The 27,922-nt window shown below is 40.9% G+C and overlaps 1 protein-coding gene across 3 annotated transcripts in view; it reads left to right on the top strand.

Moving 5' to 3' along the window:
• The first annotated feature begins 2,610 nt into the window (after positions 1–2,610).
• The window catches only part of unc5a (unc-5 netrin receptor A), a 154,262-nt gene continuing 128,950 nt past the window's right edge, over positions 2,611–27,922 (top strand). For all 3 annotated transcript variants that reach the window (XM_039616623.1, XM_039616619.1, XM_031745260.2), the window contains exon 1: positions 2,611–3,184. In XM_039616623.1, coding sequence (XP_039472557.1) covers positions 3,091–3,184 — 94 coding nt within the window. In that variant the 5' untranslated portion in view covers positions 2,611–3,090. The remainder of the gene's footprint in view (positions 3,185–27,922) is intronic.

Here is a 27,922-nt window from a genome sequence, read left to right as displayed (position 1 = left end):
GCTCCTTCATCCCACCCCCACACCGCTCTCCCTTCCCTTCACTTTCTTCCCTTCTGTTTTTTAAACTCCCCATTTCTCGCTCTCATTTGGTTTTGCTCCTCACTCAACTGCACAAGATGTGGTGAGATCACACGGAGGCTATTTTATCTCCACTTGTGTGAAATAATTTAATTAAACAAAGTCACAGCTATGCCTAGCATATCCAGATCATAACATTTTTACTAGTGTATTGAGAGCTGCAGTAGATACAGTAATAAGGAGTCGTGTTCCTAATGTAGCGGCGATGATGGCTTTTAGAGAACTCGTAGATAACCTGCGCTTTAACGTCTTTAATGTGAACCCTAAGTATAGCCACATTCATTGTGATTTCATTAAGTTGGTCATGTATTTATTATAGTGAATATTTAAAAAAGAAGAAAGAAAAACACTTGAGATGTTATGATGTGAAGGCATTACATGCTGTTCCGACACTACTAGGTCTTATTTGGCTCCAAATTAATTTCCCTAACCCCATATCAATAATATTTAATTAAAGTGATACACTATCGATCACCATACAGTCATTTTTGCATGGTAATGAATGGTTAAAGTGCTGTGGCATGCAAATCTGAACCCCAGTTTCATTCTCATTGGACTGCATCCTTATAAGTGGTTTGCAATGTAATATGCAATCCACTGATGGCTTATTAAGATCTTTACAGTCATTTAATCTGAGACTGTGGTCAATTATATCTCTCTAGAGTAGCATTGCAGTTTAATTTGATATAAACAAAACAACAGGCTGTGAAGCTGTGGTCATGATGGAAGCTGATACACCCTCCCTCTCTCTCCACAAGTCGGTGCTGAAAGGGAGACTGGGTCCTGCGTTGCATCCTCCTCCCGGGACTTCCTGTGTTGTTTGCAAACAATAAATAATATTAATTTCATGCTGGACACCTTCTTCGGATCAATATTTATTGACTTGGTGATTCCGTCTTAATAGGTTGCAAATCCTGGGAGTGTAATTGTGCAATTTTAGGGAAGGATGCCCAACAGTTTATTAATCTGTAAACAGCAGCACATCACATCCAAGTTTCCTTATTTCTTATCAAGCCATCAAATGCGGTCGTGTAGCTGCTCTGAAGAAGTCGAGGTGATACAAAAGAAACGATGGCTCTGTCTTGGCTTTGCAATCGACTGCAGGAGAACAAGCTGCATCGAGTCTGGGGATATTCTAAGTCAAGCCAGTGGTGGAGAGAAAATTAATTACAACACCACAGATCGATGAACAACTGAATGTGTCAACTCTCCAGAGCTGTGATTGCTCATTGTAGTCTGATCGAGGGAGCAAGAGAAAGACGTTGGATCCAGAAGACTGTGGAAGAGGTTATGACCTGCTTTGACTCGGCAAGCTGCTCAGCACAGCAAGAAAACACACTAATAATTCCTTTAAGCACATGTAGCAAGCCCTGCTTCTTTTTAAGAAAATAATATGACCGACTGTGCATTTATATACAGTGACTGGAAGAGGCAGTCTCCAGCTTGCAGCGTCTGATAGGACTCAGAGCAGATTAGCAGAATGAGAAAGATCATTACGAACAACCTCACAAGTGACCAAAGCTGAGTCATTCCCCTTCCGTTCAGCTGCTGTACATCTGCCTTCCCTGGCCCGCCACATTCACACTGCCTGTCAGCAGTGGATAGTGAACCATAGGGCCTTTTTTTATTTCAGCATGTGCGTGCATGTGTCTGTGCTTTGTTCTGCCATTCCGACTGTGACTCTGACCTTTAGCGAGAGATGCTGGATAGAGAGAAGGTCTTAATGAGTTTGCATAATAGCTGAGCTCTATCTAAGAAATCATCCATCTGCATGAGCCCCATAATTAGCTGGTAAGACAGTGGTCCAAGTCTTGTGCTGTCACTTATCATTCTGCTGACTAGTATGTGGGAGTGGAGAAATGGATAAACAAAGATACACTCCCCACCACCACCTCCATCACTACCCCCTCCCCTTCTGAAGTGTATTAATAATCTGCTGTCGATTTTTGGCAGCGTTGTAAAAGGCACGGCTGAAGAGTCTGATAATCACTCCACTGACACCCCCAGAAAATGAGGAAAAGCTATCTGGAACATAAGTCACATCCTGGTGTGAGTTTGCTGACAGGTGTACACTCTCACGGGAGTGCTAATCCTCGTGCTTCTTCGCCCATGTTTGTCCATCACTGATGCAGACGCAGACGCACACGGACAAACCAGAGGCATATTTAACTGAACCTCAACGACATGCAGATGTGATCTGTGTGAATCTGTATGCAAAGCACTCATGTGATTCCTATCCTGCATAGCTGAATGTCATATCCATCATTTTCATGTAAGGCAGAAGATGTGAAAAAAAAAAACAAACGAAGAAAAAAAAACTAATTGCGTGGATGTGAATGAAATGATTTCCATTTTTATGCGCATTTTTCCAGCGTGTGGTTAGTTTTGCGTATTATAAGATATGTAAATGTTTGTTTAAGAGAAAGCAGTAGGGCGCGCTCAGGGCGCTCCGATCCCAGCGTGCAGGCAAAATCCGTTCCTGGTTTTGCGCCTCCGTCCATCGCAGCTTATACCTTCCCCTGACTCTAAGCACTCCAGCATTGCTGTGCAAGCAGATGTTCCTTCTCCGATGCCAGTTCTCTCCCTTTTCGCATTTGGAGAAGGTATTCTTTCGCGCGAAGGCTGCAAAGTGAGAAGAAAGAAAGCAAAGAAACACCCTCTCCTCCTCGGCTCCGAGACGGAGGGAGAGTTGTGAACGGATAGCTGCTTTTGGAGAAATACAGTAGACTACAGTAAACCCCGCGGAGGCGAGAGCGAGGCAGCAGTTTATTTACCACACCTGTGATGCGTTGTTCTGAGCAACGAAGACGCACGACCGGGATACTGATGGCCACGCTACGGCAGGAGGATATGTGCTGAGGAAAGGACTTGGGCGTGAGGGGAAAAAAAGAACAGGCGTGAAGTGCTACAGAGGACACTCTCCGGACCTTTAAAAAGCCCAGTGTGCTCGTGTTTCGTCTCTGCTCTCTGCCTTTTTGTAAAACTTAGGTGATAGAAAAAAACCCCACGAAGATGCCCTTACTTCTGGGCCCCTTTGTCCGCTGTAGGCTCAGCGCCACGCTCCTTGCGCTCTGGCTCGTCCTCTCTGGCTTCACCTGCACTGGTGGTGAGTTGGGCTGCAATTAAACTGTTTCTGCTTTTTATTATTTGTATTTAATTTAATTTAATTTACTGGTAAACAGTTTTTGTGTGTGTGTTGTAGAACCTGGACGGTTTGCACGTGACAAGTTGTTTGCTGGTGTTTTCGTCGAAATTCCGGTGCGCACGTTGTTGGTCGTTATTATTCCCTAATTTGCTAGCACCAATACTCGTCAATTAGCCTACACCTTCAAGGTTACGGGGGGGTTCAGACGTGACTACCAAGGTTAAAACTTAGACAAATGCCAAATAACCTCGTCCAGCTTTCTTCTTCTTCTTCTTCTTCTTTAAATTCGAAGCAGCAACGAGAAGTTTATGGCACGCGTTTTTATTCCCGCTGTCGTGTAACTTGGGGCTAACACCTGCCTGAGAGAGGGGGAAATCAGAACTATAATAAAAAAGATGATTGGGGCAGACACGGGGCCCGCGGACAATAAAAGCGAGTGCCCGGTAACGTCGCGCTCCTTTCCTCCTGCCACATAAACAACCTTCAGTAACGCCACCCTCGTGATTGTCTTATTAAATCTCCGAGCTGTGTGCGTGTGTGTGGAGGACAGAGCGGACCGAGCACACCGTAGTGTAGTCACAGCCTCTCCGGCTGGCTGCAGACAGCATCGTTCAACTCCACGTTTCTCTCCGGCCAGGAGTCATTCCTGCTGCATTTGCAGTATGCTGACAGCTTTACTGAGTTGGTAGACGACCTACTCGCACTGATGAGTTAGATTTTATGATGTGGCTTGGCCAGACGTTCCCCGATTGCATGCAAATGTGCAAAACAATCATCAACAAGCGAGGTGGGCTAAAGCACCGAGGATGGAAGTTTCTCACAGCAGCAAAATCCCTTTTCTAAAAATAAGCTAAAGATACTCTTTTAATATTGATTTTTTTTTTAAAGGAAAAATGTTCTCATGATCACAACCAGCTGTGCAAATGCCTCTTTCATTTTTGTTCAAATCCAACTCAACCGAGTGCTGTTCACTGACCCCTAATATTCACCATGGTGCACAATCAAACCAGCCATCTAACGTCCACATTAGTTATTCAGCCAATGCAGTCAATTTCACTCTTGCTCATAACACATTATTTCACAGTTCAGCACTTGGACTGTTTAAAGCACTTTATTTAAACATTCCCTCTGATGCTAAATATCACCCTGACTGTGCCACACAGCTGGAAGCTGCTGGTGAGTATCCAAAACCCAAGAGTTTCCACACACCATTTGCCTCGCGCTTGTTTCCAAACTGTTAACCTTGCTTTGGACGGAAGGCAAAACATGTTAAAGTTGCTGTATTTGTGTCTTCTGCTTCAGGACACCGAGATGATGAATTCAGCGGGCTTTTTTTTTTTTCCCTCCCTTGCATTAATTAGGGTATAATTATGAATATATTAGGATTAAATAAACAGTCATGCTCGAGGGACCTCCATATATCAAGCTAAGTAAGTAGCAGTGTGCTGGCATTTACAAGTCAGTTTGTGATTCATGTTGGAAGTGATGTGTTTTGATGGGGTTCCTGGGTTCTATATGGGTGGCGTGGTGGTTCAGAGGCTTAGCGCCGTTGCCTCGCAGCAAGCTGTTTTGGTGTGGAGGTTGCGTGTTCCTGCCGTGTTCATTTGGTTTCCTGTGCGTGCCCTGGTTTCCTCCCACAGTCCAAAGACCGGCGGTTGTAGGTCGATTTTCAAGACTCTGAATTCCCAAAGGTGTTTGCAGTTTCTTTGTTCGCTCGGTGATGGACTGGAGCTCTAACCGGGGTGTTTCCCTGCCTGTCACTCACTGCTTTCTGGATAAGGCTCACAGCTTTCTCATGACCCCTGAAGAGAATATATTATGTATAGAGGGAGATGCATGTGGGGTTAATTGTGAAATTTCTTCTCACTTCCCCGTTCTTCTGTCTTTCGTCTGTATCACATTTCCTTCCAGACCGCTCTTCTCCATGTTTCAGTCTTGTCACTCTGTCATACATCAGGTCAGTACAGGCAGTCCTCCAGGCACCTATCACAGCTTAGTGGCCACTTTTTTGTCTTTTTTTTTTTAAGGCTAAAGTGAGATCCAGAAATGAATCGGAAGGTAATTTGGAAGCCAATTCTTTCGACATCAGGACTGGGACAGACTCGGCCGAGTTCAGTCGAGCTGTCCTCTGTAGCGAGGCAAAGAGCTGACTCGGCATTCGTCAGTATCAAAGCCGGCTTGTCCTTTTTTGCAGGGAAACATAACTCACTCAGTAATAAAGGTAGGCCTGCCAATCTAAGTTTGAGCTAGCTGAGCACTTTCCCTTTCACTGTGTTGTGAGTGATCTGACGGGCCGGACAGAGGGGGTAGGTACGCTTTCAGCCTCAGGAACAAAGAACCGTTCTGATTTGCCAGTTTGTGTGTGTATGTGCGTGCCCGTGTGTGCACAGCACTCGATGTTTTCAGTATGCAAGGTGCGTGTGTGTTGTTTTTGTGTATGTGGGAGGGTGTTTCCACATGGATTTGCATACATGCATTTCTGCTGTGTGTGTGTGTCTAAGGTGGATGTCTGCAGATTAGTCCAATTCCTGTTCCTTCTGTTTTTTACCCTGTATTCAAACTTTGGTCTGTTGCCTGTTATTAATGTCCTGTTAGTTCCTGCATGCAGCAAGAATCAGAATTATTTGTTTGTTTTTCATCTGCCCAGTGAGAACGTTGCCAAGCGATTGTTGTCTGGTTCAGCGAGGGAGCATGGGATTTGGTATCAGGCACCTTCCTAGTTGTGCGAACAGTCACCTCAGAGCAATTTCCACGGGGTGTAAACCTTGTGCTGATGCAAGGAGATGGCCATTAAACGACAACAACCACAAGTCTGTTGCATAATACAGCAATATGTGAGTCCCCTTTTCTTAGTACAGTATTGTAAGGGATTCTCTTGCCAGATGTCTCTCATCATTCTAATGTGAATCATCCCGGAGTTGTCTTTCTCACAGCCAGTTTTGTCTCTCCTCATTGACTCACTAAAGAATGCGATAAGGAGAGCGAAAGCAGAAATTAACATAATTTATTGGGGGAAATTGCCTTCTGGTCAGAGGAATTTAAAACCACTTCGTTTTTGTCCCGTAGCTAATGCATGGCAAATGATTGCCATGTATTTGCAGGGATATGGTCTTTTACGGGGAAGCGATAATTTACAACCAGAAAGAGTTTTCGTTCCCTGCAGTCGTGGGAGATGAATACAAATGACACAGACAAAGGGGGGAGACTTGAACAGTGGTGGGAGGGAAATTTTTGTTTAAAATTATTTTCTCAACTGCTGATACACGGTAAATTAGCATGATGTACAGATGCAGAACATATCAAGCGAGGAGGCAATTACACCAAAGGAACGGTAAGGAATTAAAACGAATTCTCTCCTGAGGAGTACACGCGCGTGCGATGAATTTAGCTCGCAAAATTTGAATTGGATGATATCAAAATGACGGAGCGAGCTGGATTGCTTGTTTCCGAGAACGAACTGATCAAATGTATTGCGTTATTATTCACTTTTAATCATTTGTTTGCACGGCAGAAAACGGATGAAATGAGTTCATTCCTTTCCTGTCCAAGTCCCGCAAAAGTCATTTTCTCAGTTTGAGTTTCCGTGATTAATGAAGGCTGAGATAATAGTTCAGAATAAATGAATAAAAGGTAAACAGTGCACGTCAACAAGGGTCAGCTTTGAACAGCGGAGGAGCACGCTCCATTTGGTGACAAATTCCCAAGCGCCTTATCTTTCAACAGGCTGTGTCCCTACACTTATCATTTGCAAATGGCTATCTTGAGGAGTAAAGGAAGGACACATGGAGGATGAACCTGACAGAGGGGGAGGAGTTTGGGTTTATTTTCTGCAGTCTGTGCAGAGGCCCAGTGAAGGCACTACATCTCTGTCAAACTCTGCCCTTTTGTTTCAATTACCCCATTTCTATGATTCAGGTCTATGTGAGAGCACTTAGGGGTTGAAGTTGGGCTTTTTCCCCCCTTGAAATTTAGCACGCCATAGTTACTATCTGTGGTTTTCTATCTAGGTAGCATAAAACTGACCTTTCACCTCTGATGTGGGATGAGATTACCCTGTGTCCTCAATGGAAACCTGTACAATAATTCACAGAAGGTCACAGCATCTGACAGTGTACTGTATCAGCAGTTTGTAGAGTGCGCTCAGTTTCTACTGTTGTTTCTCCTTCTGCTAATTGTCCTGTAACAGCAGCCTATGGGGGCAGAAATTGCCTCTTTATTAAGAACCAGCCAACATTTTGGCAGATTTGATAACCCATTGTTATGTTTTATTGCTAGGAGAATTTGTGGTAATTTCTGTGGGAAGAAAATCACGGTGGTCGAAATCTGTGGGCTACATCTGCCAGTCATCAGTTAATTTCCTGTGGTTTCCACTCCCATATCCTTTAACATCAGTGATTCTAACTTTGACCCATCAGTTTTGTGGTGTTTTGCCAGTGTCAACGTTTGAGCGCTGCCTCCGAGCTTGGTGGAAATGAGGAAATGAGTGCAGCTGGTGCTGTGCTGGTGGAAGAGGTTAAGAGGTTGTTAAGTTGAGTCCCGGGTCTTTCCCTGGACGTTCTAATCAAATGTTATTTTCCCTGGAGCTTTTGTCTCTCACTTCCTGCATCATGAGGAGGAAGGAGATGTAAAGCAGAGCTTTAACCTTTGATGCTCATCTGTTCTTTTGCTGTTTATAAAAAATAAAAATGTGAAGACCCGTGAATATTAATATCCCAGAAATTATTCACGGTACGACATTACTAGTGCCGCCAGTGTATTCTGTAGTTGGAGTCTCCAGAGTTTCTTGACCATGACTTTGGTGACTTTTATTTAACCAGACAACAGATGGGGCCATCCAGAGCTGTGCACCCTTACTGCGAATCCACAGTAAGAAAAATTAAATGTGAGTAGAACATGAGTACCGCTGTGGCGCTTCAATCCACACTGATTTGACTGACCCCCGTTTAGGCATCATCAGAAGCAGCTGTGTCCCAGTCAGCAGCACAGAGCAGCTCTGAGCAGAGCTGTAGGACAATCTTCGCCGGCCTGATTTACAGCAGGAATTTACAGTAATTGTAAAATTCAGAAAAATGGTTTTCATGTAGCCTCAGCGTAAGGAAATCAAATTGTTTTTATGTATTTATAGTAACACTAGGAGGCTTGATCATCACGGATACCATTAATAATCGGAGAACAACAACAGATTTGTGTGATTTTTAAACAGCTGTCTGAGGAGAAGACACTTCATTACTATTAGCGGGAAAATAAATGTAGGGGTACCAACGTGACGTCTCAGAGTCGGTGTGGGCGGGTGTGAGTGATACATGTGGAAAAACCCATCTGAAAACACTCTGTTTGGGGATTGGCCTTGAGATGCAATCTTGTGTGATAAGGCTTTCCTGTATTTGTTTTTAGTATACATGATGTACTGTCTGGTTGCTAACACTGCACAGTGAGAATAGCAGTGTGTTAGGAGACGTTTTCAGGTCTTTCCTGTTCTCCGGGTGATCAATACTCTTCTCCAAATGGTTAATTGGCCATCAGTCACTGTCAGAGGAAGTGCGTAGAAACCCAGACGTGTCTTGGTGCAGCTCATAATAAGAGCTTGTCCAGTCCTCTGGGTCCTCTCTTGGCCTTTACTTCAGGCCAGGTGGTGGCTGGGGAAAGCAGATCTGAATGCAATATGGAGAGCTGTAGATTAATAGTTTCTTACTAAGGCCACCAGGGAGCGATGTGAAAGCCACTTCCACTTCATCACACAGTTGACTGGATGGAAAGAGTGTAAAGCTTGCAGTAGGAAAGGAAGCTTAAAGCAGTGTGAAGGTCATTTGATGTGGTCACACATTGAAAAGATTTGACCAGATTTGATCAAATTTGTTGTGTAAATGTTTCATTTTTTTCAAATTCTCTTGTCTGTGTGGCAGGTACAGTCGTATGCACGTTTGTGGCAACCCAGGTGTTAATATCAACACTTCACCGAGTTCGAAATTACATGTTTTGGTGTTTGTTGTTGGGTTTTTTTGGTTTGTTTTGAACGGAACTAAAGGAAATCTGTGCTGCAACAGTGTAATAAAAAATTAGCACTTGCACTTCTTCAAATGTTGCTGTTTTTATTTAATGAACTAAAAAAATAATAATTGGGTTTGGGTAGCCTTGTACCTGTGAAGTCACAGAATTTCATTAAGCCCTTTAAGTCTTAAAGGCTTTAATTGACTCAGTAGGACTCATTAGAAATAATAGCTGATTGTAACATTGAACAATGACGGGTTCCTCCAAGCAAATGCTGTGCATCTAAAAGCTACTAAAGCTGAAGGTTTACAGAAAAAAAAAGTGTTATTTGGCCCAAAAAAGTATCTATAAAAAATCTTTCAAGTAAAACTGAACATTTGCAGGAAAGACTCATGCCTCCAACCATATTATAATATTTGTCAGTTTTTCATACAATCTGACATGACCCATGTAAGTGTTACTGAAATATGTTAAAGAGTGTTTGTGCCTTGTGCAGTTGCATTATAAAAATGTACAATACAGTGCAGTACAGTACAGTAAATATAAGATGTTGTGTTAGCATAATTTAAGTAGTTCATTTACTACTTGCTTTCCAAAGTAACTTTGTCTTAAGTTTAATTAAAATGTACCAATTTTACTTTGGTTTAGCTGGTTTTAAAATTAATTGACTCAAAAGATTATGAAAAACTGAGTTTTGTGTTTTTGTTTTGTTTTTTCTTAGTTAGGAGAACTTGAAGATGGTGTATTGTCAGAAGGCAAAGGTCCACGTTTTGGCACGTTTCCCATGCCCTATTGCTCTTTACACTACACAGCAACTAGAACACAGCTTTAATTAAGATTTGAATATCAGCTCTGAACATGAACATTGGCTTGAAGTGATTAATTCATTGCCATAGGAGTATAGTAATGGTGGCCTTTATTTGTAGCTAAAACTTAACACTATTCTCTGCTAAAAAGAACAGAAATCTCAGCATAAGCAAGTTCATTTCAGCACTAGTATAAATTAAGCTGCACTGTTTAATCTGAGCAATGACATTGTTTGCATTTCCAAGGTGCCTTGTTAAGGCCCAGAAAAAAATATCTGGTTGGGGTTAAAATGGCTTTTTTTTTTTTCTTTTTTTCTTTCTTTAAAAAATGTTTTCACATATTAAATAGCTCAATTTTCTATGTAATCACGGTGAGGAATTCCTATACATTTATTCACATTACTGCTAGAGGCCACATTTTAAAAAAAAAAAAAAATGTAACTGCTTGCACAAATGCCAATAGGGCTGTTCTTTTTTTTGCTGAAAGGCAGTCTAGCACAAGCAGAAAAGGCTCCTATGGAAAAGCATACTTACAACCTTATGACTAAAGGCAGAATGTTAAGTATACAAAGTAACATATGGATAAGCCAGCGTTGCTTTAGAAACATGTTCTGCGAACAGATGGAGTTGAAATGGAGATCTTTGGCCACAGTTACCAAAGGTACGTTTGAAGAACAAAGGAGCAGTAATTGATGAGAACAACATTAACGACAGAAATGTACATTTTCTGCGTTTGTGTTGTGTGGCTGTCAGATACTGCATGGAGGGAAGAACATATTCAACATCAGCAAATTCTGCATGTACAGTGTAAGTAGACTTACACAATTCTCAATACCTCATTGTTACCAAAACTAAATACTGATTTAAGCACGAACTATTTTATCGAAAAGTTGCCTTAAATCATTGACATGGTGGTAGCAGACTGTTTATTTAAAATATTAACATTATATTGGCAGGTGAAACGTTACGGTTGTTGCCGAGTAGCCTGCTAACCTTACGCTAATGTTTCTACTTAGTATAAGGTTAGCTACAGTACTTTAGCTTAAGCATTTATTTAACCCCTGCTATTGCACAGTGTAGCTGTGTCTTAAAAAAATGGTAATGTGTATTAATGTTAGACAAGGACAATAATTTGATGTTTTGCATGTTAAATTGAAACTTACTAAACTTCTTCAAACAGATCTCAGTGTCGATCTTTTAGTTGCTTTGCTAATTTAGAAGCATTTCTTTCCTTGTTCTGCAAAGCTTGATAGCATTTTTTACATATTGTCTTTTGGAAAATTAGTCATCACCCCTTGGTCACTCGCCAAGTTGTGATAACTGCAAACTGCTTCAATACCCAACCCTTACAACCTTATTTATGAATGAATTGGGGCGGAGTTATCATGGAGGTAAGCGCCAGTTGCCATATTTCATTTGCTGTGCTTGTGGGGATTCTTCAGTATGTAAGGATAAACTATAATACTTCATTGTTTTCAGAATTTTGGTATCAAAAGGGTATCACAAGTATTGGATGTGGTGAGATCCCAAGATGCGAGAATCTTGTATAGTCAAGAAGCAGAAACTAAAACTAGGCTGGTTTCTACAAGAGGAAATAACTTAAAAGCAGTTTTTAAAATTCACCATAAACTATATAAAAACCCAAACTGAAGCTTTTGGAATAGTTCTCACAGTCCCCTGGCCTGAACAAGAGAGATTAAAAAAACACTATGTGCGTGTAAGGCAGCCAAAAATCTTTCTGATATTTATTTTAATAAGCTCTGGCTTATTATGGCATCTGAGGTTTCACACATGCTACATTTGCTCTTTAATATCTTGTGTTAAAAGCTGCCCTTTTCACTTAAATTATTATTGAAAAAAACAAACTATAAGATGTTTTTTTTTTTTTTTAATTCCATAGGAAATTATGTGTATTTTTTTCATGTCTGTTCCATTGCTATTTGTGAATTTTCAGCAGCTTCCTCTTAATTATACAAGATAACGCTTTAAGCTCACTTCACACCTACAGCCAAATGTATGGCTCATTGTTATGCTTTCCCCCATTTAGCATGGCATGTAAAAGACATAATTAGAAATCACCTAAGGCTACCCAGACAGCCCTGCTGGCGCTTGATTGACAAGGGTATCTGAGGGAGGTCTGGCTCAGCCTGAGCCAGAATTTGTCATCTTGAAGTGATTTTGTTGACAAGACAGGAGGCACAGTGACCTTTCCTAATTATATGTATGTGTCCAGGCACCAATGCCTCAGGCAAGCAATTCAACTGAGTCAACAGTGCGCTGACTTTGGGCACACATTCAGGCCCAGACAGCATGTTGTGTAGTAAGGTTACGCCTTACTAGACTTAGCAGTAAGCTTGTTAATAATTCAGCATTGATATGACATTACAAATGTCACTTGTGTCATTTTCTGGGGGTTCTTACATTGCTTATAGAAACGTAAAGAAACAAACACAAGGATAAGGTCAGATCCCCTCATTTTTGTTGCCTTCCCCCTTACACTTGTACCTGAAAAATCATTCTGATGTTACTCTTTGCAAGTTGAGCCCCACAAAACATGAACCATTTATTATCCACCCTAAAAGCGTAGCAGCGAGCGAACAGCCTCTCTGATCTATGTAGGTCCCCCTATTTTTTTTTTTTCCAAACAAACCATTTCCCGATGTGAAATGAGGTCTGAACATTACAGATTCAAAGCTTAAAGCTAAGCAGCAGATTTTCTTGGCAAGGCCATCAGGAACGCTAGGCTCACGGAAAACACATTCAACTCCTCACTCCAATAGAATTAATCATAACAACACAGCTTCCACTGAGGCTAGATGCTTCCTTTTTACAACACGTATTGCACTTGATTACGGCTTCTGTGGATTAAAATGTCCGCTGACAAGGCATTCACGTCGAATCAAAGTGTGGTTTTTGTTTTGTTTTTTCGCACCTGGAGTTTCTTGTCACTGACACTTGAATTTCAAAAACTGAATACAGAGCAGCTCTCCTCTGGCATTGTTGTTGTTAATTGCCTACTGTTTTCCAGTCTTGTGTGTCAGGCAGAGTGGATGCTGAAGGTTTAGTAGTGTTAGGCAAGTAGGCTCTTATAATGTAAAGTAATCATTTAGGGTAGGCCTGACATCGATTCAGTGCTGCATGGTCTTATGGTAAAACATGTCGGACTGAGAACTTTACAGAAAATCATGCAACAACTATATTTTAAGAATATTGGGTCACTTCATCAATTCAGTATCTTGTAATGAATTTGAATTTTGAGTTGGAGCACTCTGTGGTCATCACCTACTGGTCCCATTAAAATAAGAGATTAATGGATGATCAGACAATGGTTTTTCTGTTCAGTGGAGTCCCGTGTAAAGCAGCTTTTTATATTAAAAGCTTACACGGTACAAACCCTTGTAATCATGTGAAGTTCTCATCTCCTTATGGCGTTTGGTTGGCTACATTTGCTCAATTATTGGGCTACTGTAAGCACTATTTACTTTATCATTACGTGCCCGTATTGGATTTTCTCAGCTACGAGTTGGCAGGCAATTAGATCCAATATCTCTTGGAAAGAACATCTAACTACAATCCATTTTAAAAACTGACACTGGTAAATGTTTGATCAAGCCTAAGGAAACAAGTGCTAAATTTAAAAAAAAAAAAAAAAAAAAAAAAAAAAAAAGGTCTCAAAATTAAACACTGCTCTGAGAATTACTGGTATGCCCAGATTCCCAGTGGCTACCTGCAAATATATGATGTTGCCCATGTAGCGATATAACATTTTCTGGGATGAAACAAAACAAAACACGAAACCAGCTCAATATGTGGATGCTGGTAAAAGAATGGACACAAATCGAACAATCACAAACACAATGTGAAGCACATGCTCTTTCAATTAGACAGGCAACGAAAAGAAAAACAGCACAGGGCTGTTCACTCACACCTATCCTCCCATCCATTATATTCTTTGCTCCCACCCAAAGCTGTCTTTGCACCTCACCTCACCCCTCCCCAAACCCAAACACACTTCAGTGGCACACCTATTGAGGGCTCATTATGTTGCTAATAGAGGCATCAGTAGGATGTTTGAGAGAAGTTGCAAAAGTGCAATAAACTAAACTAAACGGGTATTGTTTAGTTTCTTTGTTTGGGTGGGGATTGTAATCCTTGCCTATTAATGGGGCCTTCTTCTACAGTGGAAGGAGTTTCAAAATGTAAGGCTGTAAATTTTGCCATACAGATTCAATATGTGGTGATAGAAGCGTTTGTTCAGTAGGTTTATGTACCTTTGTTTGGCTCACAGGTTGCCAGTTAAGTCCAACTGTTGCTGTCAGTTTGGGAACTACTGTATATGTTGATATAAGCATTACATTTTCATGTGGGCAGATTTATTGAAATTGGGTTCTCCAGCCTCCTTTGTCAAAGACAGCATGATCTCACCATACAGCCTCCACTCCAGCCCAACAGATGCTACTTTAGCTTAATTGGACACTGAATAATGTGTATTTTCTAGTATGCTTTTTATGGACTTGAAAGTGCTTTTACAGATTATTGATTGTAATTTTGCCATTGCTTCTTTTGGGCACTGCTGGCACTGTTCAACACATTTAGTCAAAACAACAAAGCTCGGTTCAGTTTGCTCATTTAATTAATTTGCCTACATGGAGTTGAGGCGGGAAGACATCTGGTGACCAATAAACAAGGATATACAAAGTTATTTGTTGTATGGGGCTGTCATTTAATGAATGTGAGTTGGTGTCCAATTTTATGGGTTGATTGAATGTATCCTGGCCTCTGATCAAGCTCGGCTTGTACGATGTTGTTAACAGCTTCTCTAATGACTTCATCCAGCCTTTATTTATGTGCCACAGTAGCAAATTTTCCCTCCTAATTCAGAACATCTCATCACTCATAAGCAGAAGACACTTTAGAGTCTTATTCATCTTAGTTATCCAAGATTTGACAATCTAATTGGAGATGACAAGTCAGTTGGGAACATAAATCACTGTGCTTCAGAACTGTTTTTTTTTTTGTTTTGTTTTGTTTTGTTTTTTTTGAGAAGGGGCCTAAATTTCCACCTTTTTCTGGCTTGCTCAGGCATGTAAACACACAGGAATTGGTCACAAAATGTTGCCAAATGTCTTATACGTGTTTAAAGTGCCGTACAGTAGGGCTGCACAATTATGCCCAAAATTACAATAAGAATTATTTTCATTAATACTCAACTCAGTTTTATTTATATAGCACCACATCACACCAGCAGCCACCTCAAGGCACATTTTATTGTAAGATAAAGATCCTACAATAATACAGAGAAAACCCCAATAATCAGACCCTGTGCACTTTGAACAAGCACTTGGCAACAGCAGGAAGGAAAAACTCCCTTTTAACAGGAAGAAACCTCCGGAGGGGCCCGAAAGCTGCTAACTCTAGGAACCTCAAATAAGCCTGCAGTCCGAGAGCAAAGTTAATGTGGTACTTTGAGGTCTTTAAAATAAGATGGGGGATTATTGAAGATAAATTAATTATTGAAGAATACTGAAGAAGAGATGAATTTTAAATTTGATTTTGGAAGCAATAAAGAGAAGCTAGTATGGGACAAATATACTCTCTTTCCTGTCCCTGTCAGTTTTCTCACTGCAGCATTCTGGATAAACTGAAGGCTTTTCAAGGATATTTTAGAATGACCTCATAATAATGAATCACAGTAGTTGAGGTTAGAAGTAAAAAATGCATGAACTAGTTTTTCAGCATCACTCTGAGACGTGATGTTTCTAATTTTAGAGAGATTGTGCAAATCCAAGAAAGCAGTCCTACATATTTGTTTATGATGCACATTGAAGGACACACCCTGGTCAAAGACTCCAAGGTTCTTCAGCCTTACTAGCAGTTAATGGTGTTACCTAGATATCGAGGTCACAGTTATTTGTCAGTTATTTCTTGATTTAAGTAACAAAAAATGTGTTTTTTGCTGTCACATTAACAGAACACTGCTTTCACATCTGTGCGCAAAATAGGTCCTCCTAATTCACCTAAAATTAATAACAATTAAATTACTATTAATAATAAATTTGGTGTTTCTCTTTTAAAAGAACGAACAAAAAATTAAATCAACGGGGCGCTACATTTACCTTTACATTGCTCTACATTCCTGTTAATCAGTCTTTAGAAATTAATCTTTGCAGGCAAATAATAGAAAGTCCTTCACTTCATTCATTTCACCTGCACGATGGATATGAATAAAACTTGAAACGGCGTGCTTGACAGCTGTGAGGTCCCTCTACATGTCCCCTACAGCGTTTTGCATACAGCACTGATATTGCCACTTTCGAAAAAAATAACAGCATGAGGGGATAACAAAGCTTTTTGTCCCGCACGTTGACCATTTTCCTGAAACATTTATTACTCACTGGGAGTAGTGGACTGATTTCAGATGGAAACGGTGACATGCTTTTATGGATGTCTGAATTGACGCTGGATGGATTTACATTGTTTTTGCTTGTTTGTGTGTTTTGTGGCCTTCATGCATTCATCATACTGCAGTTTGTGGAGAGGTTTTCCGGTGGTTTAATAACTTAGTTGTGTTGCTTTGTGGTGCAGACTCAACTCTACAGCTCTTTGCATATCATTTTATTCTTGATTAACATCCCTTGTGCTATCTCCAAAAGTTGATTCTGTTCATCTGGACGTAGCGTTTTGTGGGAGAAACGTTTCGTCACTCATCCAAGTGACTTCTTCAGTCTCAGCTGACTGGAGGTTTGCCCAGTCTTATAAACAGTACATTTGCATAATGACTGAAAACCTCATGGCCATTGATCAGTGGGTTTTGGTCAGTGGTTGTTGATCAATGGTCATGAACTGACCTCCCAGCCCATTGTTCCTATCAGTGGGCTGGTTTCAGTCATTATGCAAATGTACTGTTTATAAGATTGGGCAAACCTGCAGTCAGCTGAGACTGAAGAAGTCACTTGGATGAGTGACGAAACGTTTCTCCCACAAAACGCTGCGTCCAGATGAACAGAATCAACTTTTGGAGATTTACTTTCCTGGATGATTGAGAATGCATCAAGACATCCCTTGTGCTAATTCCAAAGTCTTTCCAAACAGCGGATGCTGATCTGCTTTGAGGGACAAGCTTTTCACCTTCTGCTTGAGTCAGACGTTTGATTTTTGTTGTATAGCTGTCTTTTAACATAGTGTTACTTGTCCAGACTAGTCCAGGAAACTTTAAGCAGCATAGTGCAGGGAACAGCTGCTGACTGGCACATGTAGGCATGTGGTCAGGCACTGATTATAGAGCACTTGATTTGCTTCTGCTTTGCATTTTAATTGATGGAGGATGTATTTTAAATATCCCTTAAAGTTCATTTCATTGTGCAGCCCTGCTGTACAGTATTTCAAGTCACTTGTGAATAAAAATGTCTGCAAAATGTAAAAATAATCATAAGTGAAGTAATGTAATGCTGAGTGATGATCTGTTTCCTGTAGCTATTTTGATTGTGCCAATATGGAGTGAAATCTATGAAATCCAGGCTCCCGATCTTGTCAGGAATAACCATGTGCCTGCATTGTACACAAGACTCCGTATTTTCATTTAAAAATCTAGAGTAAGGACGTTTTATAACTCACAGACAGTTTGGAGGTTGAATTTCAGAGTTTCAATTTCAAAAGTCTTCCTTTGTGTCAGCAAGGAAAACACCGGCCCTACTCTGTATTGTTAGAAGCCACAACAAGTGAGTAACACAGAAGTCCTTCATCTGTACTGAAGTGTTTCACAGAATTTCACGGACAATTTCTTAGACTTCAAAAAATTCCCAATGTTGTAGTTATAAACCTTCCAGATTGAGAGCTGCAGTCTTCATAGATTGCTTTTAGTTTCAGGGCTTCCAACGGGACCTTTAGATGAACTCCCTCAGAGTCTTTTCGTACAGGGGTCTTGTGGCACCAGGGGGCTCCACTGAGTCAATGTTCTCAAAGGGAAGTGGTTCAGGACCAGGTCCGCTTAATCTTTACCTGACATGACAACTTAATAAAGGCCCAATAATCCTCTATGAATAGTCTCCCTCTGGAGGGTTTAGGGGTCTCCGGACACTGGGAAGTATTTTTCTAAAGGTCTTATTACACTTCTGTATCACCATTACTGTCTTATAAGACAAGCAGGAGGAAATGAATAGATTGCAATGTAAGGAGAAAGAGATCAAGGCGAGGGAAGTGAGCAGAAAAAGGTTTTCCTCTAACCTGTTATTTATAAGCCTTCGCCACCTCCCCTTTGTTGAGCGGATATACCTTTTTTCCTTTTTTTCACTCTCTACATGCACAGCAAAACAGCGAGCAGGTGCAATGTGTCATCACGTCATACTTGTTATTAAAGAAAAAGGATCCTGGAGACTTTAGACCTCATCCTTGAATCATCCCTGTAATGTGCGGCAGACCTGCTGTCAATACAATTTAAAATTAATTATTTAATTTATTTATTTTTTCAATGACCCTACTGATAACTGAGACAGATTGGTCTCAGGCTAAATTGTCGAAAAGCCAAATGCAGTTTGCCTTAATTTCACTTTTTTTTTGGCCTTGCACTCAGTATGACTTTGTGTTGATATTTCCTCTAACTTTTCTGGCTGAGTCAGATTGGTGCTGAAAGTGTCATTGTTAAACTTTTTCCCTTAGATACATATTTTTCAGTTATTTTCCTGCAGAATTGTTACTGTGAAATCCCAAGCTTTTACACGGAAGAGCAGAGTAATCATTTTAAGAAGATCATTTGCTACTCAACAAAAGAAAAAAAAGTATTTTATCTTTGTGCACTCTGCTACGGAAGTCTTGAAGTCCTCCCCGTCCACATTTGTAAGAAAGGATTTGTCCCACTCGTGTTCAAAGGATCAAGATGAAATTGTGAAACAAACCAGTCCCGTGTTTAAAAAAGGACCTCCGTACTTGGATAACATTTCTAAGATCTTACAAAGACGCTTTTCTTCAGCAGCCTTCAGCTTTGCCTTTTTATCGAGCTTTTCTTACCTTTCAGATTTCATTTTATTAATCAGCGGCATAGCTTAGTCTTCTCACTCATTACAGGATCCTGAAGAAGCTGACAGGCTCATTTGGAAATACAATTTTTGTCTTCTTCTGTGTCAGCTTTATCTATATAAAACCGCAGCTCAGACTTCAATTACGAGTCAAACACATTCCCAGCGCTGAGCTAAGTAGCACAGTTTGGTAAAGATTCATGGGTCAACTTTTTTTCCCTCCTCCCTCAAACATAAACTAAAGCATTATCTGTGCCCATCCTCTGTAACAGGCTGCCATTTTGTGTTAAGCCAGCATTGATGCAGAGCGCCTCCACAGCCTGTTGGAAATTGCCAGCGCCTAAAGCAAACAGTAGGGCCTCGAGTCCCACAAGTATGAAGCAGCCAAGTAAACCCATTAACTGCCTATAGAGTGGTTTGTGCATTTGTCTCCACATGATAGTATCCACAAATTAACCGCAAGCTGACTTTACTGTTTGCTTTGGCGAAGTTAAGTAACCACAGAGGGGTCAAACAACACTTCAGTCATTCCGCAGATAAGTGACGTGAACAAAGCCTATTGCTACATTTGTGATGAAAGTAGTGGGATAAATGTGTGGACTCTGCAGACGTGCTTAATTTCCAGTGTAAAAGTTGCATTGTGTAGAGTGCAGTAATGCTGGCAAATCACAGCCTAAGCATTTCGCTTGGAAGATGTAATTTGACAAGTCTGCAGCATTTCATTTTGGGGCACTGAGGCATGATACTTTCTTACTCTGAATACTTCAATCCCCCCACCCCACCTCACCCCCCAAACATATGATGCATACTGTACAAATTATTTGAATCGCCAGAAGGTGTTTGATTTATGCTGAGTCTGAGCTATCAGCTCCAAACAGGCCATGTAGCTTCTCTTATCATCTTACCCAGCCGCTTGCAGAATTTCTGCATGTTTTTTTTGAGCTCAGCCCTAAATGTGATGACAATAGTCATGAACAGCACATAAAGACAAAAACTGCCACTTGCAGCAAAATGAGTGCCTCCCCCTCTCGTTTAAGTTTTTTTAAATTTATTTTTTTCTGATTCTTCTACAATGTGTTTGACAAGAAGAGCTGGCGGTGTTACACGGTGGCACAATTCAGGCTGTCGTGGGCGATGCCCACCCCGACCTCTGTCACGCAATTAGCTTTCTGCTTTTCAGATAGCTAGAACAAAGGTGAACTCTGAGGAACCGAGGCTGGGTTCAGTCAGAGTGGATGGGTGTGTGTGACACTCTGATGACTCCAGGGCGCTTTTCTTGACCAGAGGAGTCGTTGGCTGTCACTAAACATCACTGTCTTCCTCCCCACTAATGGCATCTCCAGATTGTGCTGCGGTGCTATGAGGAACAAAGGCTGGTTGTATGAGATACAGAGGCGGGAGGGGGGGGAGAATAGAGCGACCCCATTAGGGGCTGCGGGCTATGGTTTGTGACAGTGGCTGCAGACCTATAGAAGTGTCATGACAGATATGAACCGAGGAACAATTATGGGGTGATGTGCTTGAAGCTAAGCTGTCCAGTCCTTTAACAATAGCAGGGGGACAAAAGTGGTGAATGAATAGCAGAGCAATAACATTTATTCTCACCAAGGTGTTCGATAAACACAGATGCATTCCCATACGTGCAACTGTAGTTTTTTAAAGCATGTTAGGCTGCTGAAACTGTTAAAATTAAGTAATGATACGGGAGTAATCAAATGTTAGTGTTACGCTTCCCCCTTTTTTCTGTGATGTTTTATTCATGAAGTTAAATTCAAAAGGTGAGGGTGTTAACAAAACATAACCAAATGCAGAATAACAACAAAATGAAATGTTATGAAGAATAATTTGTAATTTTCCTGTGGCTACGGAAATAAATAAATTCAATTGACGGAGCTGAATATTTTTCCTGGTAATGGCTTGCTTCTGAATTAATTTTTATTATATGCAAATTTGCATTATCCTTCCGGTAATCAATCTAAAATGGCATTTTTTTTTTGTACTGCTGCCAACAGTAAAATATGAGGCAAACAGCAGGAGTGCATTGACATGATCTTCATAAAAGTTTGGTTGCCGTAAAAGAGTCACTAGGAGGCAAAGTAAATGGCGTATTTTTCGAAACACTCTGAGATGGTGATAGTCCAAAGAGTACCGCTGTAGCTGGGAATCACAAATCCTTAAACTAAATCTAAACATGCCGTTCCTTATCTTTGCCCTGCCTTTAGTAGCTGAAGTTAGTTGGATTGAATAACAAGGCCAGAATTCATAATAGTTTAAAATCACACGTAGCCCCAAACTAACAAGAGAAAGCGACTGACGTTAATGTGCTGTTTTAGCCATCAGTCTCTCCAGGATATTCTTAAACTCATCCTTTTATTGCCTGTGTCACCGTTTTTGTCCGAGGCTGACTCATGAAACATAATGTGTTCTCTGGTTTAGCTTCCCTTTTTTTTTGAAAAAAAATATCTTTTCCTCATTTCCTCTCTTATTTGTAGCACCAAGGTTATTTTTTTCCCTGCATTTTAATTCAAGTCCCGGGGAATATTGTGTGCAAAGTCAGAATGCTATATGTGCCATGTTTCTGCAAAGCATTGCAGGAGTACAACACTTGGCATCAGCGTTGTCACAGTAAATCTCTGTCTCCATGACACTTGGAGTCAAAACATGAGCCTGGAAATGCAAGCCCACCCCCCTCGCAACACACAAACACACACTCCCACACACATAAATGTCAAGATATTTGCTAGTTCTCTTTCCGGGGCTGGAGCTACTAATTGTTCTGATAGAATTTAATGATATTGCATCCAAAAAAAAGCACTTTGGATATTTCCAGCTTCAAGATTCGGCCTCTTTTTCCCCTCCTAAAGGGAAGGTCACAGCATGTACTGGTCTTTATGTCTAAGTTTCCCCTGCAAAAGCTGCAAAGTCCCACAGGTTTAGCAGTAATACCCTGGTTAATTCCCCTGCATGTCGGGTTATTGCTGTCAAAGCTCCTGTGTCAGTTTATCCTCAAATTAGGGCTTATTCTTTCATTTTTACTGATGGCTTTATTGCTCCTAGTTACCGTGAATGCCCCACTTATCCACAGCCATAGAGAGAAATGCAAACACTGGAGAATCTGCAGTGTATGCTTTTCTATGACACACAGATGCGAAGTAGTGTGTGTTACTAAAAGTTTTTTTTATTTTTAGCACGTGTCTTCACTGGATTTGCTGTTTCGTGGCTCTCCCTTCAGTCTGGCTTTTCATAAAGATTCAAATGCCTCCTAAAATACTTTAAAAAAACAAAAACAAAAAACAACCCAGTTGTAAATCTCTGTGTCTGTCAGTTGAAAGTCATGTTCATGATATGTTTATAGAAACAGAACTGTTCGCACAGTCCCCACCCACACAGTTTGTTATTCACCATGAACAGTTGGTGGCACAGCGGTAGAAATTGAGGTTTCTGAGTTTAAAGTTTCACCCCAGTTGGCATAGTTTGTGGGTTTTTTAATAGCAACCGATCCTCAGTTAAAGTGTAATAATTTCCTCAATGTGAGAATTGAGATTTGAGATTTAAGAAGCCCTGTTTAAAAGCTTGGCTCTGACTGTTTATAGAAACAATAGGAAACGATGCTTGAAAATTATGACACACATTCGATTTTATTTCAAAATGATAATGTTCCTATAATCTACATCATTGATCTTCATCGTTTTGGGGAGAGGAAAAAAACGAAGTGACTTCTGTAACAATACGATGGTTATTTACTTGAACTTCACAACTGCCCATTGATATAAATGCCAGCTAAAGATAACAGAAAGGTGTAGGCATCGCTGATATGACTTCATTAAATAAACCCTTGACCCCAGAGATGCTGGCCTGATCTATTTCCTTTAAGTCCGTTTGCTTCACCAGAGAACGGAGATCCCAAACAGAGATTACAGCAACACTATCTCCCTATCTTTAATTTAGAAATGCAGGAGGACTTCACATGGATAAGATGGTTATCCAAACTCTGTCTGTCTTGTTTCCTCATGCACGCTAGCTTTGCAAGCGCCTCCTCTGAGACCATGTACAGTATTTCAAAAATAGTTTTCTTTGTCTTTTCATTCCCTAATGACGGCTGGCAGGGGCGATGAAGTCAGAAATCTCTAAAAAAAAATAAATAAATAAATTTCCATCTTGATGCTTTGGAAGCCTCTGAGACTAGACACAGGGAGGCTAACTAACCAGTGCACTAACACGAGCAGCATAGCTTTGAAATGAGCTCTTTTTCTCTTTTTTTGCTTTTTCCTCTGAGACGTGCATGTTTGCATTGCAGCAAAGGGGGTGAGCACACAGGGGCAGCCAGGAGCAGCTCCCCTGTAGCTGCAGCCTGATCAAGGACGTTTCTGCAGGGGCGGTGGTAAATCAAAGCTTGGGATGATCTCACTCAAACCACAAAGCCTGCCCTGCCTCCAGAATTATCTAGGTGTATTTGGGGAGGTGGAAGTGAAGGGCTCCTAATTCTGGGTGGCAGTGGCTGTTAGCTTGAACAGTCTACACTGTCACAGCTTTGCAGCAAATACACAGCTGCCAAAATATCTGACATGACTAGAATTCCCCTTTTAATTAAACGGCGGCGTTACGAGGCCGGGAAATTTACTGTAATGTCTTTGTGTATTAAATTGATTATGTGGTAAAATTAGAAACCTTAGTATCCAGACATGTCAGAAAATACAGCAATTCAGCAGCTTTTGATCAGTGTTGGTAAATGTCTTAGGAAAAATGTGTTTTCTGCTTTGCAGAAGGGTTTTGTCTGTAGCTTAAGTTGAGACAGGGGTCCGCCTGTCATGATGGAGCATTGACTATGATGTCTGGAGGGCTTTCATCTTTGCTCTTTACATTTGCCTTCCAAACACTGAAAGGCTGAGAAAACAGTGCAATTTGTCTAAAAGGAAGCGACTCCGATCAATAGAATTTTCATTACAGTTATGTTTTCATACTGCAGCCGAGGCAGGGTGTGGAGGTCTGATGAATGAAACATTAACGTTTGAGCCACCCCCCTCCCCCTCGCTTTCAGTCCTCGGCTCTCAAGCACTGTCACCGTGATGATGCGAAAGCACCAGGATGAGAGCGTGTGCGCTGGGACCTGATTCTCCTCAATGCCACGTCCCCGGTTAACAGCTGTCTGTTTTGTCATTGTAGATTTCAGGCGGTGTCGTGGGTTTGCAAAAGGGGAAAGACCAGAAGGCATGATCTTTCTGAGAGCTGCACTTTATTGAATTATCCCCCACTCGTCCCATTCTGAGAGGTGGAGTTAAGCAGCTTACCTGCGGCCCTGAAAAATACATGAGCACAGTCCAGCAAGGAATCAAGTTGGGCCTCCTGGGAATAGCAGTATTCATATTCAGTGTATATACATATATACATTCATATTGTTATTGCACTTTCTGTCTCTGTCTGTATTTTGGCCAGAGGAAGAGAAATCAGAGTCAAATAAAGTAAAGCATAGCATTCTGTAAGCATACGTTTATTTTGGTGTAGTGTATTTTTCCTGCTTTTATCTCATTTATGCTCTTCTAACCCCTTAGTTTGTCAAGTCCAATCTCCTAAGTGTAAAAGGCAGCTTTGGACACTACTATGCCTTAAACTTTGCTACAACATGATACAGCCTCCATGCATAAAATATGGCCCATGAAAGGAAATGATTTTCCAGGTTCGATGAGTGGAAGTGCCTGTGACCTCATTTTCCAGGCGCTTCTCTCAAGAATTTGCTGTTGCTAAGTTTGAAAAAAAAAAAAAAAAAAGTATTTAATACAAGATTGTAAATAACTGAGTTTTCTGTGACAGCCTGGATTAGTTTCACCTCTGCCATCGCTGACAGTGTTTGTACTGCAAATCCTGGCCCTTCTTGACTTTCACTGGTCTGTTAGAAAGGACTGACATTGACGAGCAGTTTAACTATTTTCAACTCAAAGCGCTGTGAGTGCAGCGGAATGAGGGGGGAAGAAAAAAAACAGTTGCACGGAGCTCTGAGTGCTGTCAACGCTAAATTTTATAGGATTTGTATAGAAAATAGACTCTGCCAGCAAAAAAAAAGAAAAGCGCACTCTGTGGACACAGATCCTAATGCTCTTGTGGATGAATGTGAGCAAATGTCTGCAGCCATGTTCCAAAACATTATGAGGGCAAGCATAGCAGCAAGGTTTTGAATAATTCGTTTGGCAGATTTTTTGTTCTTTGTCTGTATTTGAAGCCCACGTACTTTTTGGCCATGTCGTAATCGCTGTTTGTTTGAATACTAGGGTGACATGCCCACCAACCCAGATTCAGCATGAAAGCAACATTAGCATGTGCACTGACAGCAGACGTGTGTTCAAATGAGACACCGGAGAGTACACTGTGGTAATTTACACACCGCACTGTAATGCTGATCAGCATCCGTGACAGCACAAGGTGTGGGTTTAAACCGCGACAGCCCGATCTCTAAATCCAGTAAACGTCCCTGTGATACAACTGTGACAGGTCGGCCAGATAATGCAACACAAAGGGCAAAGCAAAGTGGGCTTACTCTCACAGGGTGCCTATTGCTCATTATGCCCCTGGCAATCACATAACAAATGACCACAGACCTTACAGGTGCAATCGGTTCACATTCCTCGCATATAGTCATTTGCATTATCATCATTTACTATGTGTGGTGTGGCAGGCTAATATATTGCTCGGCGTTTGGCTCGTGTTTACGTGTGCACGCCTCAGAACAATGGGAAATTGCACTCACTCTCACATCTCAGTTTACGGACCACCACTCTGGCTGTGTTGCTGTCAGTGGTAGCAAGCAGCAGCTGTGAGAAATTGTCGAGCTTAGAGTTGGTATTTACTCCTCCTGTTCTTTTCTGCTGTGCATCTGTGCACTACTTGTGTTTAAGGTTTAATTGTAATTTTTCTTTCTGCAGCTGTATGTGTTTATCTAACTAGTGATTAACGATCAAGCTCCCAAACTGTACTTTTCTGACTCGTTCACATAAAAACTGAAGTGGGCTAATTAGGTTGTATTTTCACAGGAAACAGTTGGCTGACATGATGGATTGAAAATGTATTCATGACATTTTGTCCTTAAATTGCTGAGACAACAAAATTATTGAATCATTCAGTTGACTGCCTTGCTAACTAACAACAATTGTAATGTCAGCTGTATTTTTTTTTTAAAGACACACCTCCCAGTGTACAATTTGTCAAAGTACGGAGGAAGTGGGAAGTGTGGAGGGTGGTTTGTGATGAAACCTAAGTTTTTATTCTCCTCATTGACTCCTTAAATCAAGTTTTGAACCCTCTCATCATCATCTATATCAACCACATGACGATCAACATGCACTTAGTCATTTTGAGCTACAGTCACACTAGGGGAAAACAGTCGTTGGGGACAGCAGTGCAATCATGTGCAATGAGCTTGCAATCTCATTGCCTTTGAAATGGTTGCTTTGAAGACAGGGAACAGGTCTGCGGCAACTGGCGGTTGGTCACCATCATCAAAAAGACTTTGGTGCCATCACAACAGATGAAAACAGCAAAAACATGGAGTCAGTCTGCTTTCCATTTGCAACTGAATAGGTGCGAGTTGGCGATTACGTGCAATCGGTTTGTGACATGTAGCCATTAACTGTAATAATAAGAATCACAAATCTTTTGTAGCATACATACACAGAAATTCATATTAACTACTTGAATTCAGCATCCAGGCATGTCCTCACAGGTCATAGTGACGATGTCGCTGCAGGGCTGCTGTTTAGCTGCAAAATGGCACAGACACTCGACAGCCTTGCTTTTATGGCGCTGATTGGCGCAGACTGAGTCCGATTGATTGCAATGTGTTGGCAATCTGTCTGCGTTTATAAATTAGACAGCAGTTTTTAAACCTTTGCCGAACTGAGAGTGATTGCATTCAGTCTCCAGGCAACCCGAACAGTTGCCTTGTGATCGAATGTGGTTGAGTTTGTGGGTGTTGCGTACTCAACCTCTGGGCAATTACTTGCAATCAGTTTCCTACAGCAAAAAATAAATAAAATATATAAATGTAATCACCGAACGAGCACTTTTTTTTTCCTTTCTACTCGTGATGTTACTGGTGACGAATTTATTACATGAAAGGAAAACAATTCAGAAGTAAGAAAATTCATGAAAAATGAAGGTAACCTACCAGCAAGATGTAATCATCTAGTCAACTAGTTGAGCTAATGTCTAGTTGTTTATCGTACTCATGGTGTCATGTGTATGACTCAAGATTTGCTAAGAACCATAATGCGCAAATGTAAATGTGCTGAAGAAGATTAATAAAACATTAACATAATAACTTTTAACAAGAATGTGATTGCAGATAAAGTAAAAGTAAGCAGATCTTTAGGTAAAAATGTTTATTGCTGCTATATTCTTGTACAAGGAAGATGGGGTGGGGGTAGAGGTTGGAGGCATCAAGTGACACATTTGCAAGATCAAATACAAGGACTTTCTGAGACTTTTGAATCCTTGGATTTCATTTTTTACCAATCACCATCTTCCTCCTGCTTGGAACTATGTCTGAGCATGCCAGGGTTTAACTGAGGTAGCAACAACAACCACAGCCAAGTGTGATTATCTGTAAGAACTGCCAAATAGGGAGACATCCTTGAATATAGATGGGTTTTTCCCAGCAACTATCCCCACTGTGATCTTCTGCATCTCTATTAGGGATGAGCGATAAATCGGATTTTAATTTCAATTACAATTTTGGCTTTTAGTGATTATGAAAACCTGATGATGGGAATAAAATGAGTCCTTTTTGCATTTGTTTTTACTGTGAAGCTCTCGATTTGTATTGTGTTATAAATCAAGTGTGCCCTTTTCCTTCATCTCCTCTACCTCACAGCCCAGTCTCACTCATCATGTAGCTCAGATTTAGT

Source organism: Oreochromis aureus, linkage group 2 (genome assembly GCF_013358895.1).
Source record: "Oreochromis aureus strain Israel breed Guangdong linkage group 2, ZZ_aureus, whole genome shotgun sequence".
Taxonomy (NCBI): Eukaryota; Metazoa; Chordata; class Actinopteri; order Cichliformes; family Cichlidae; genus Oreochromis; species Oreochromis aureus.
This window is presented reverse-complemented; position numbering and strand designations above follow the sequence as displayed.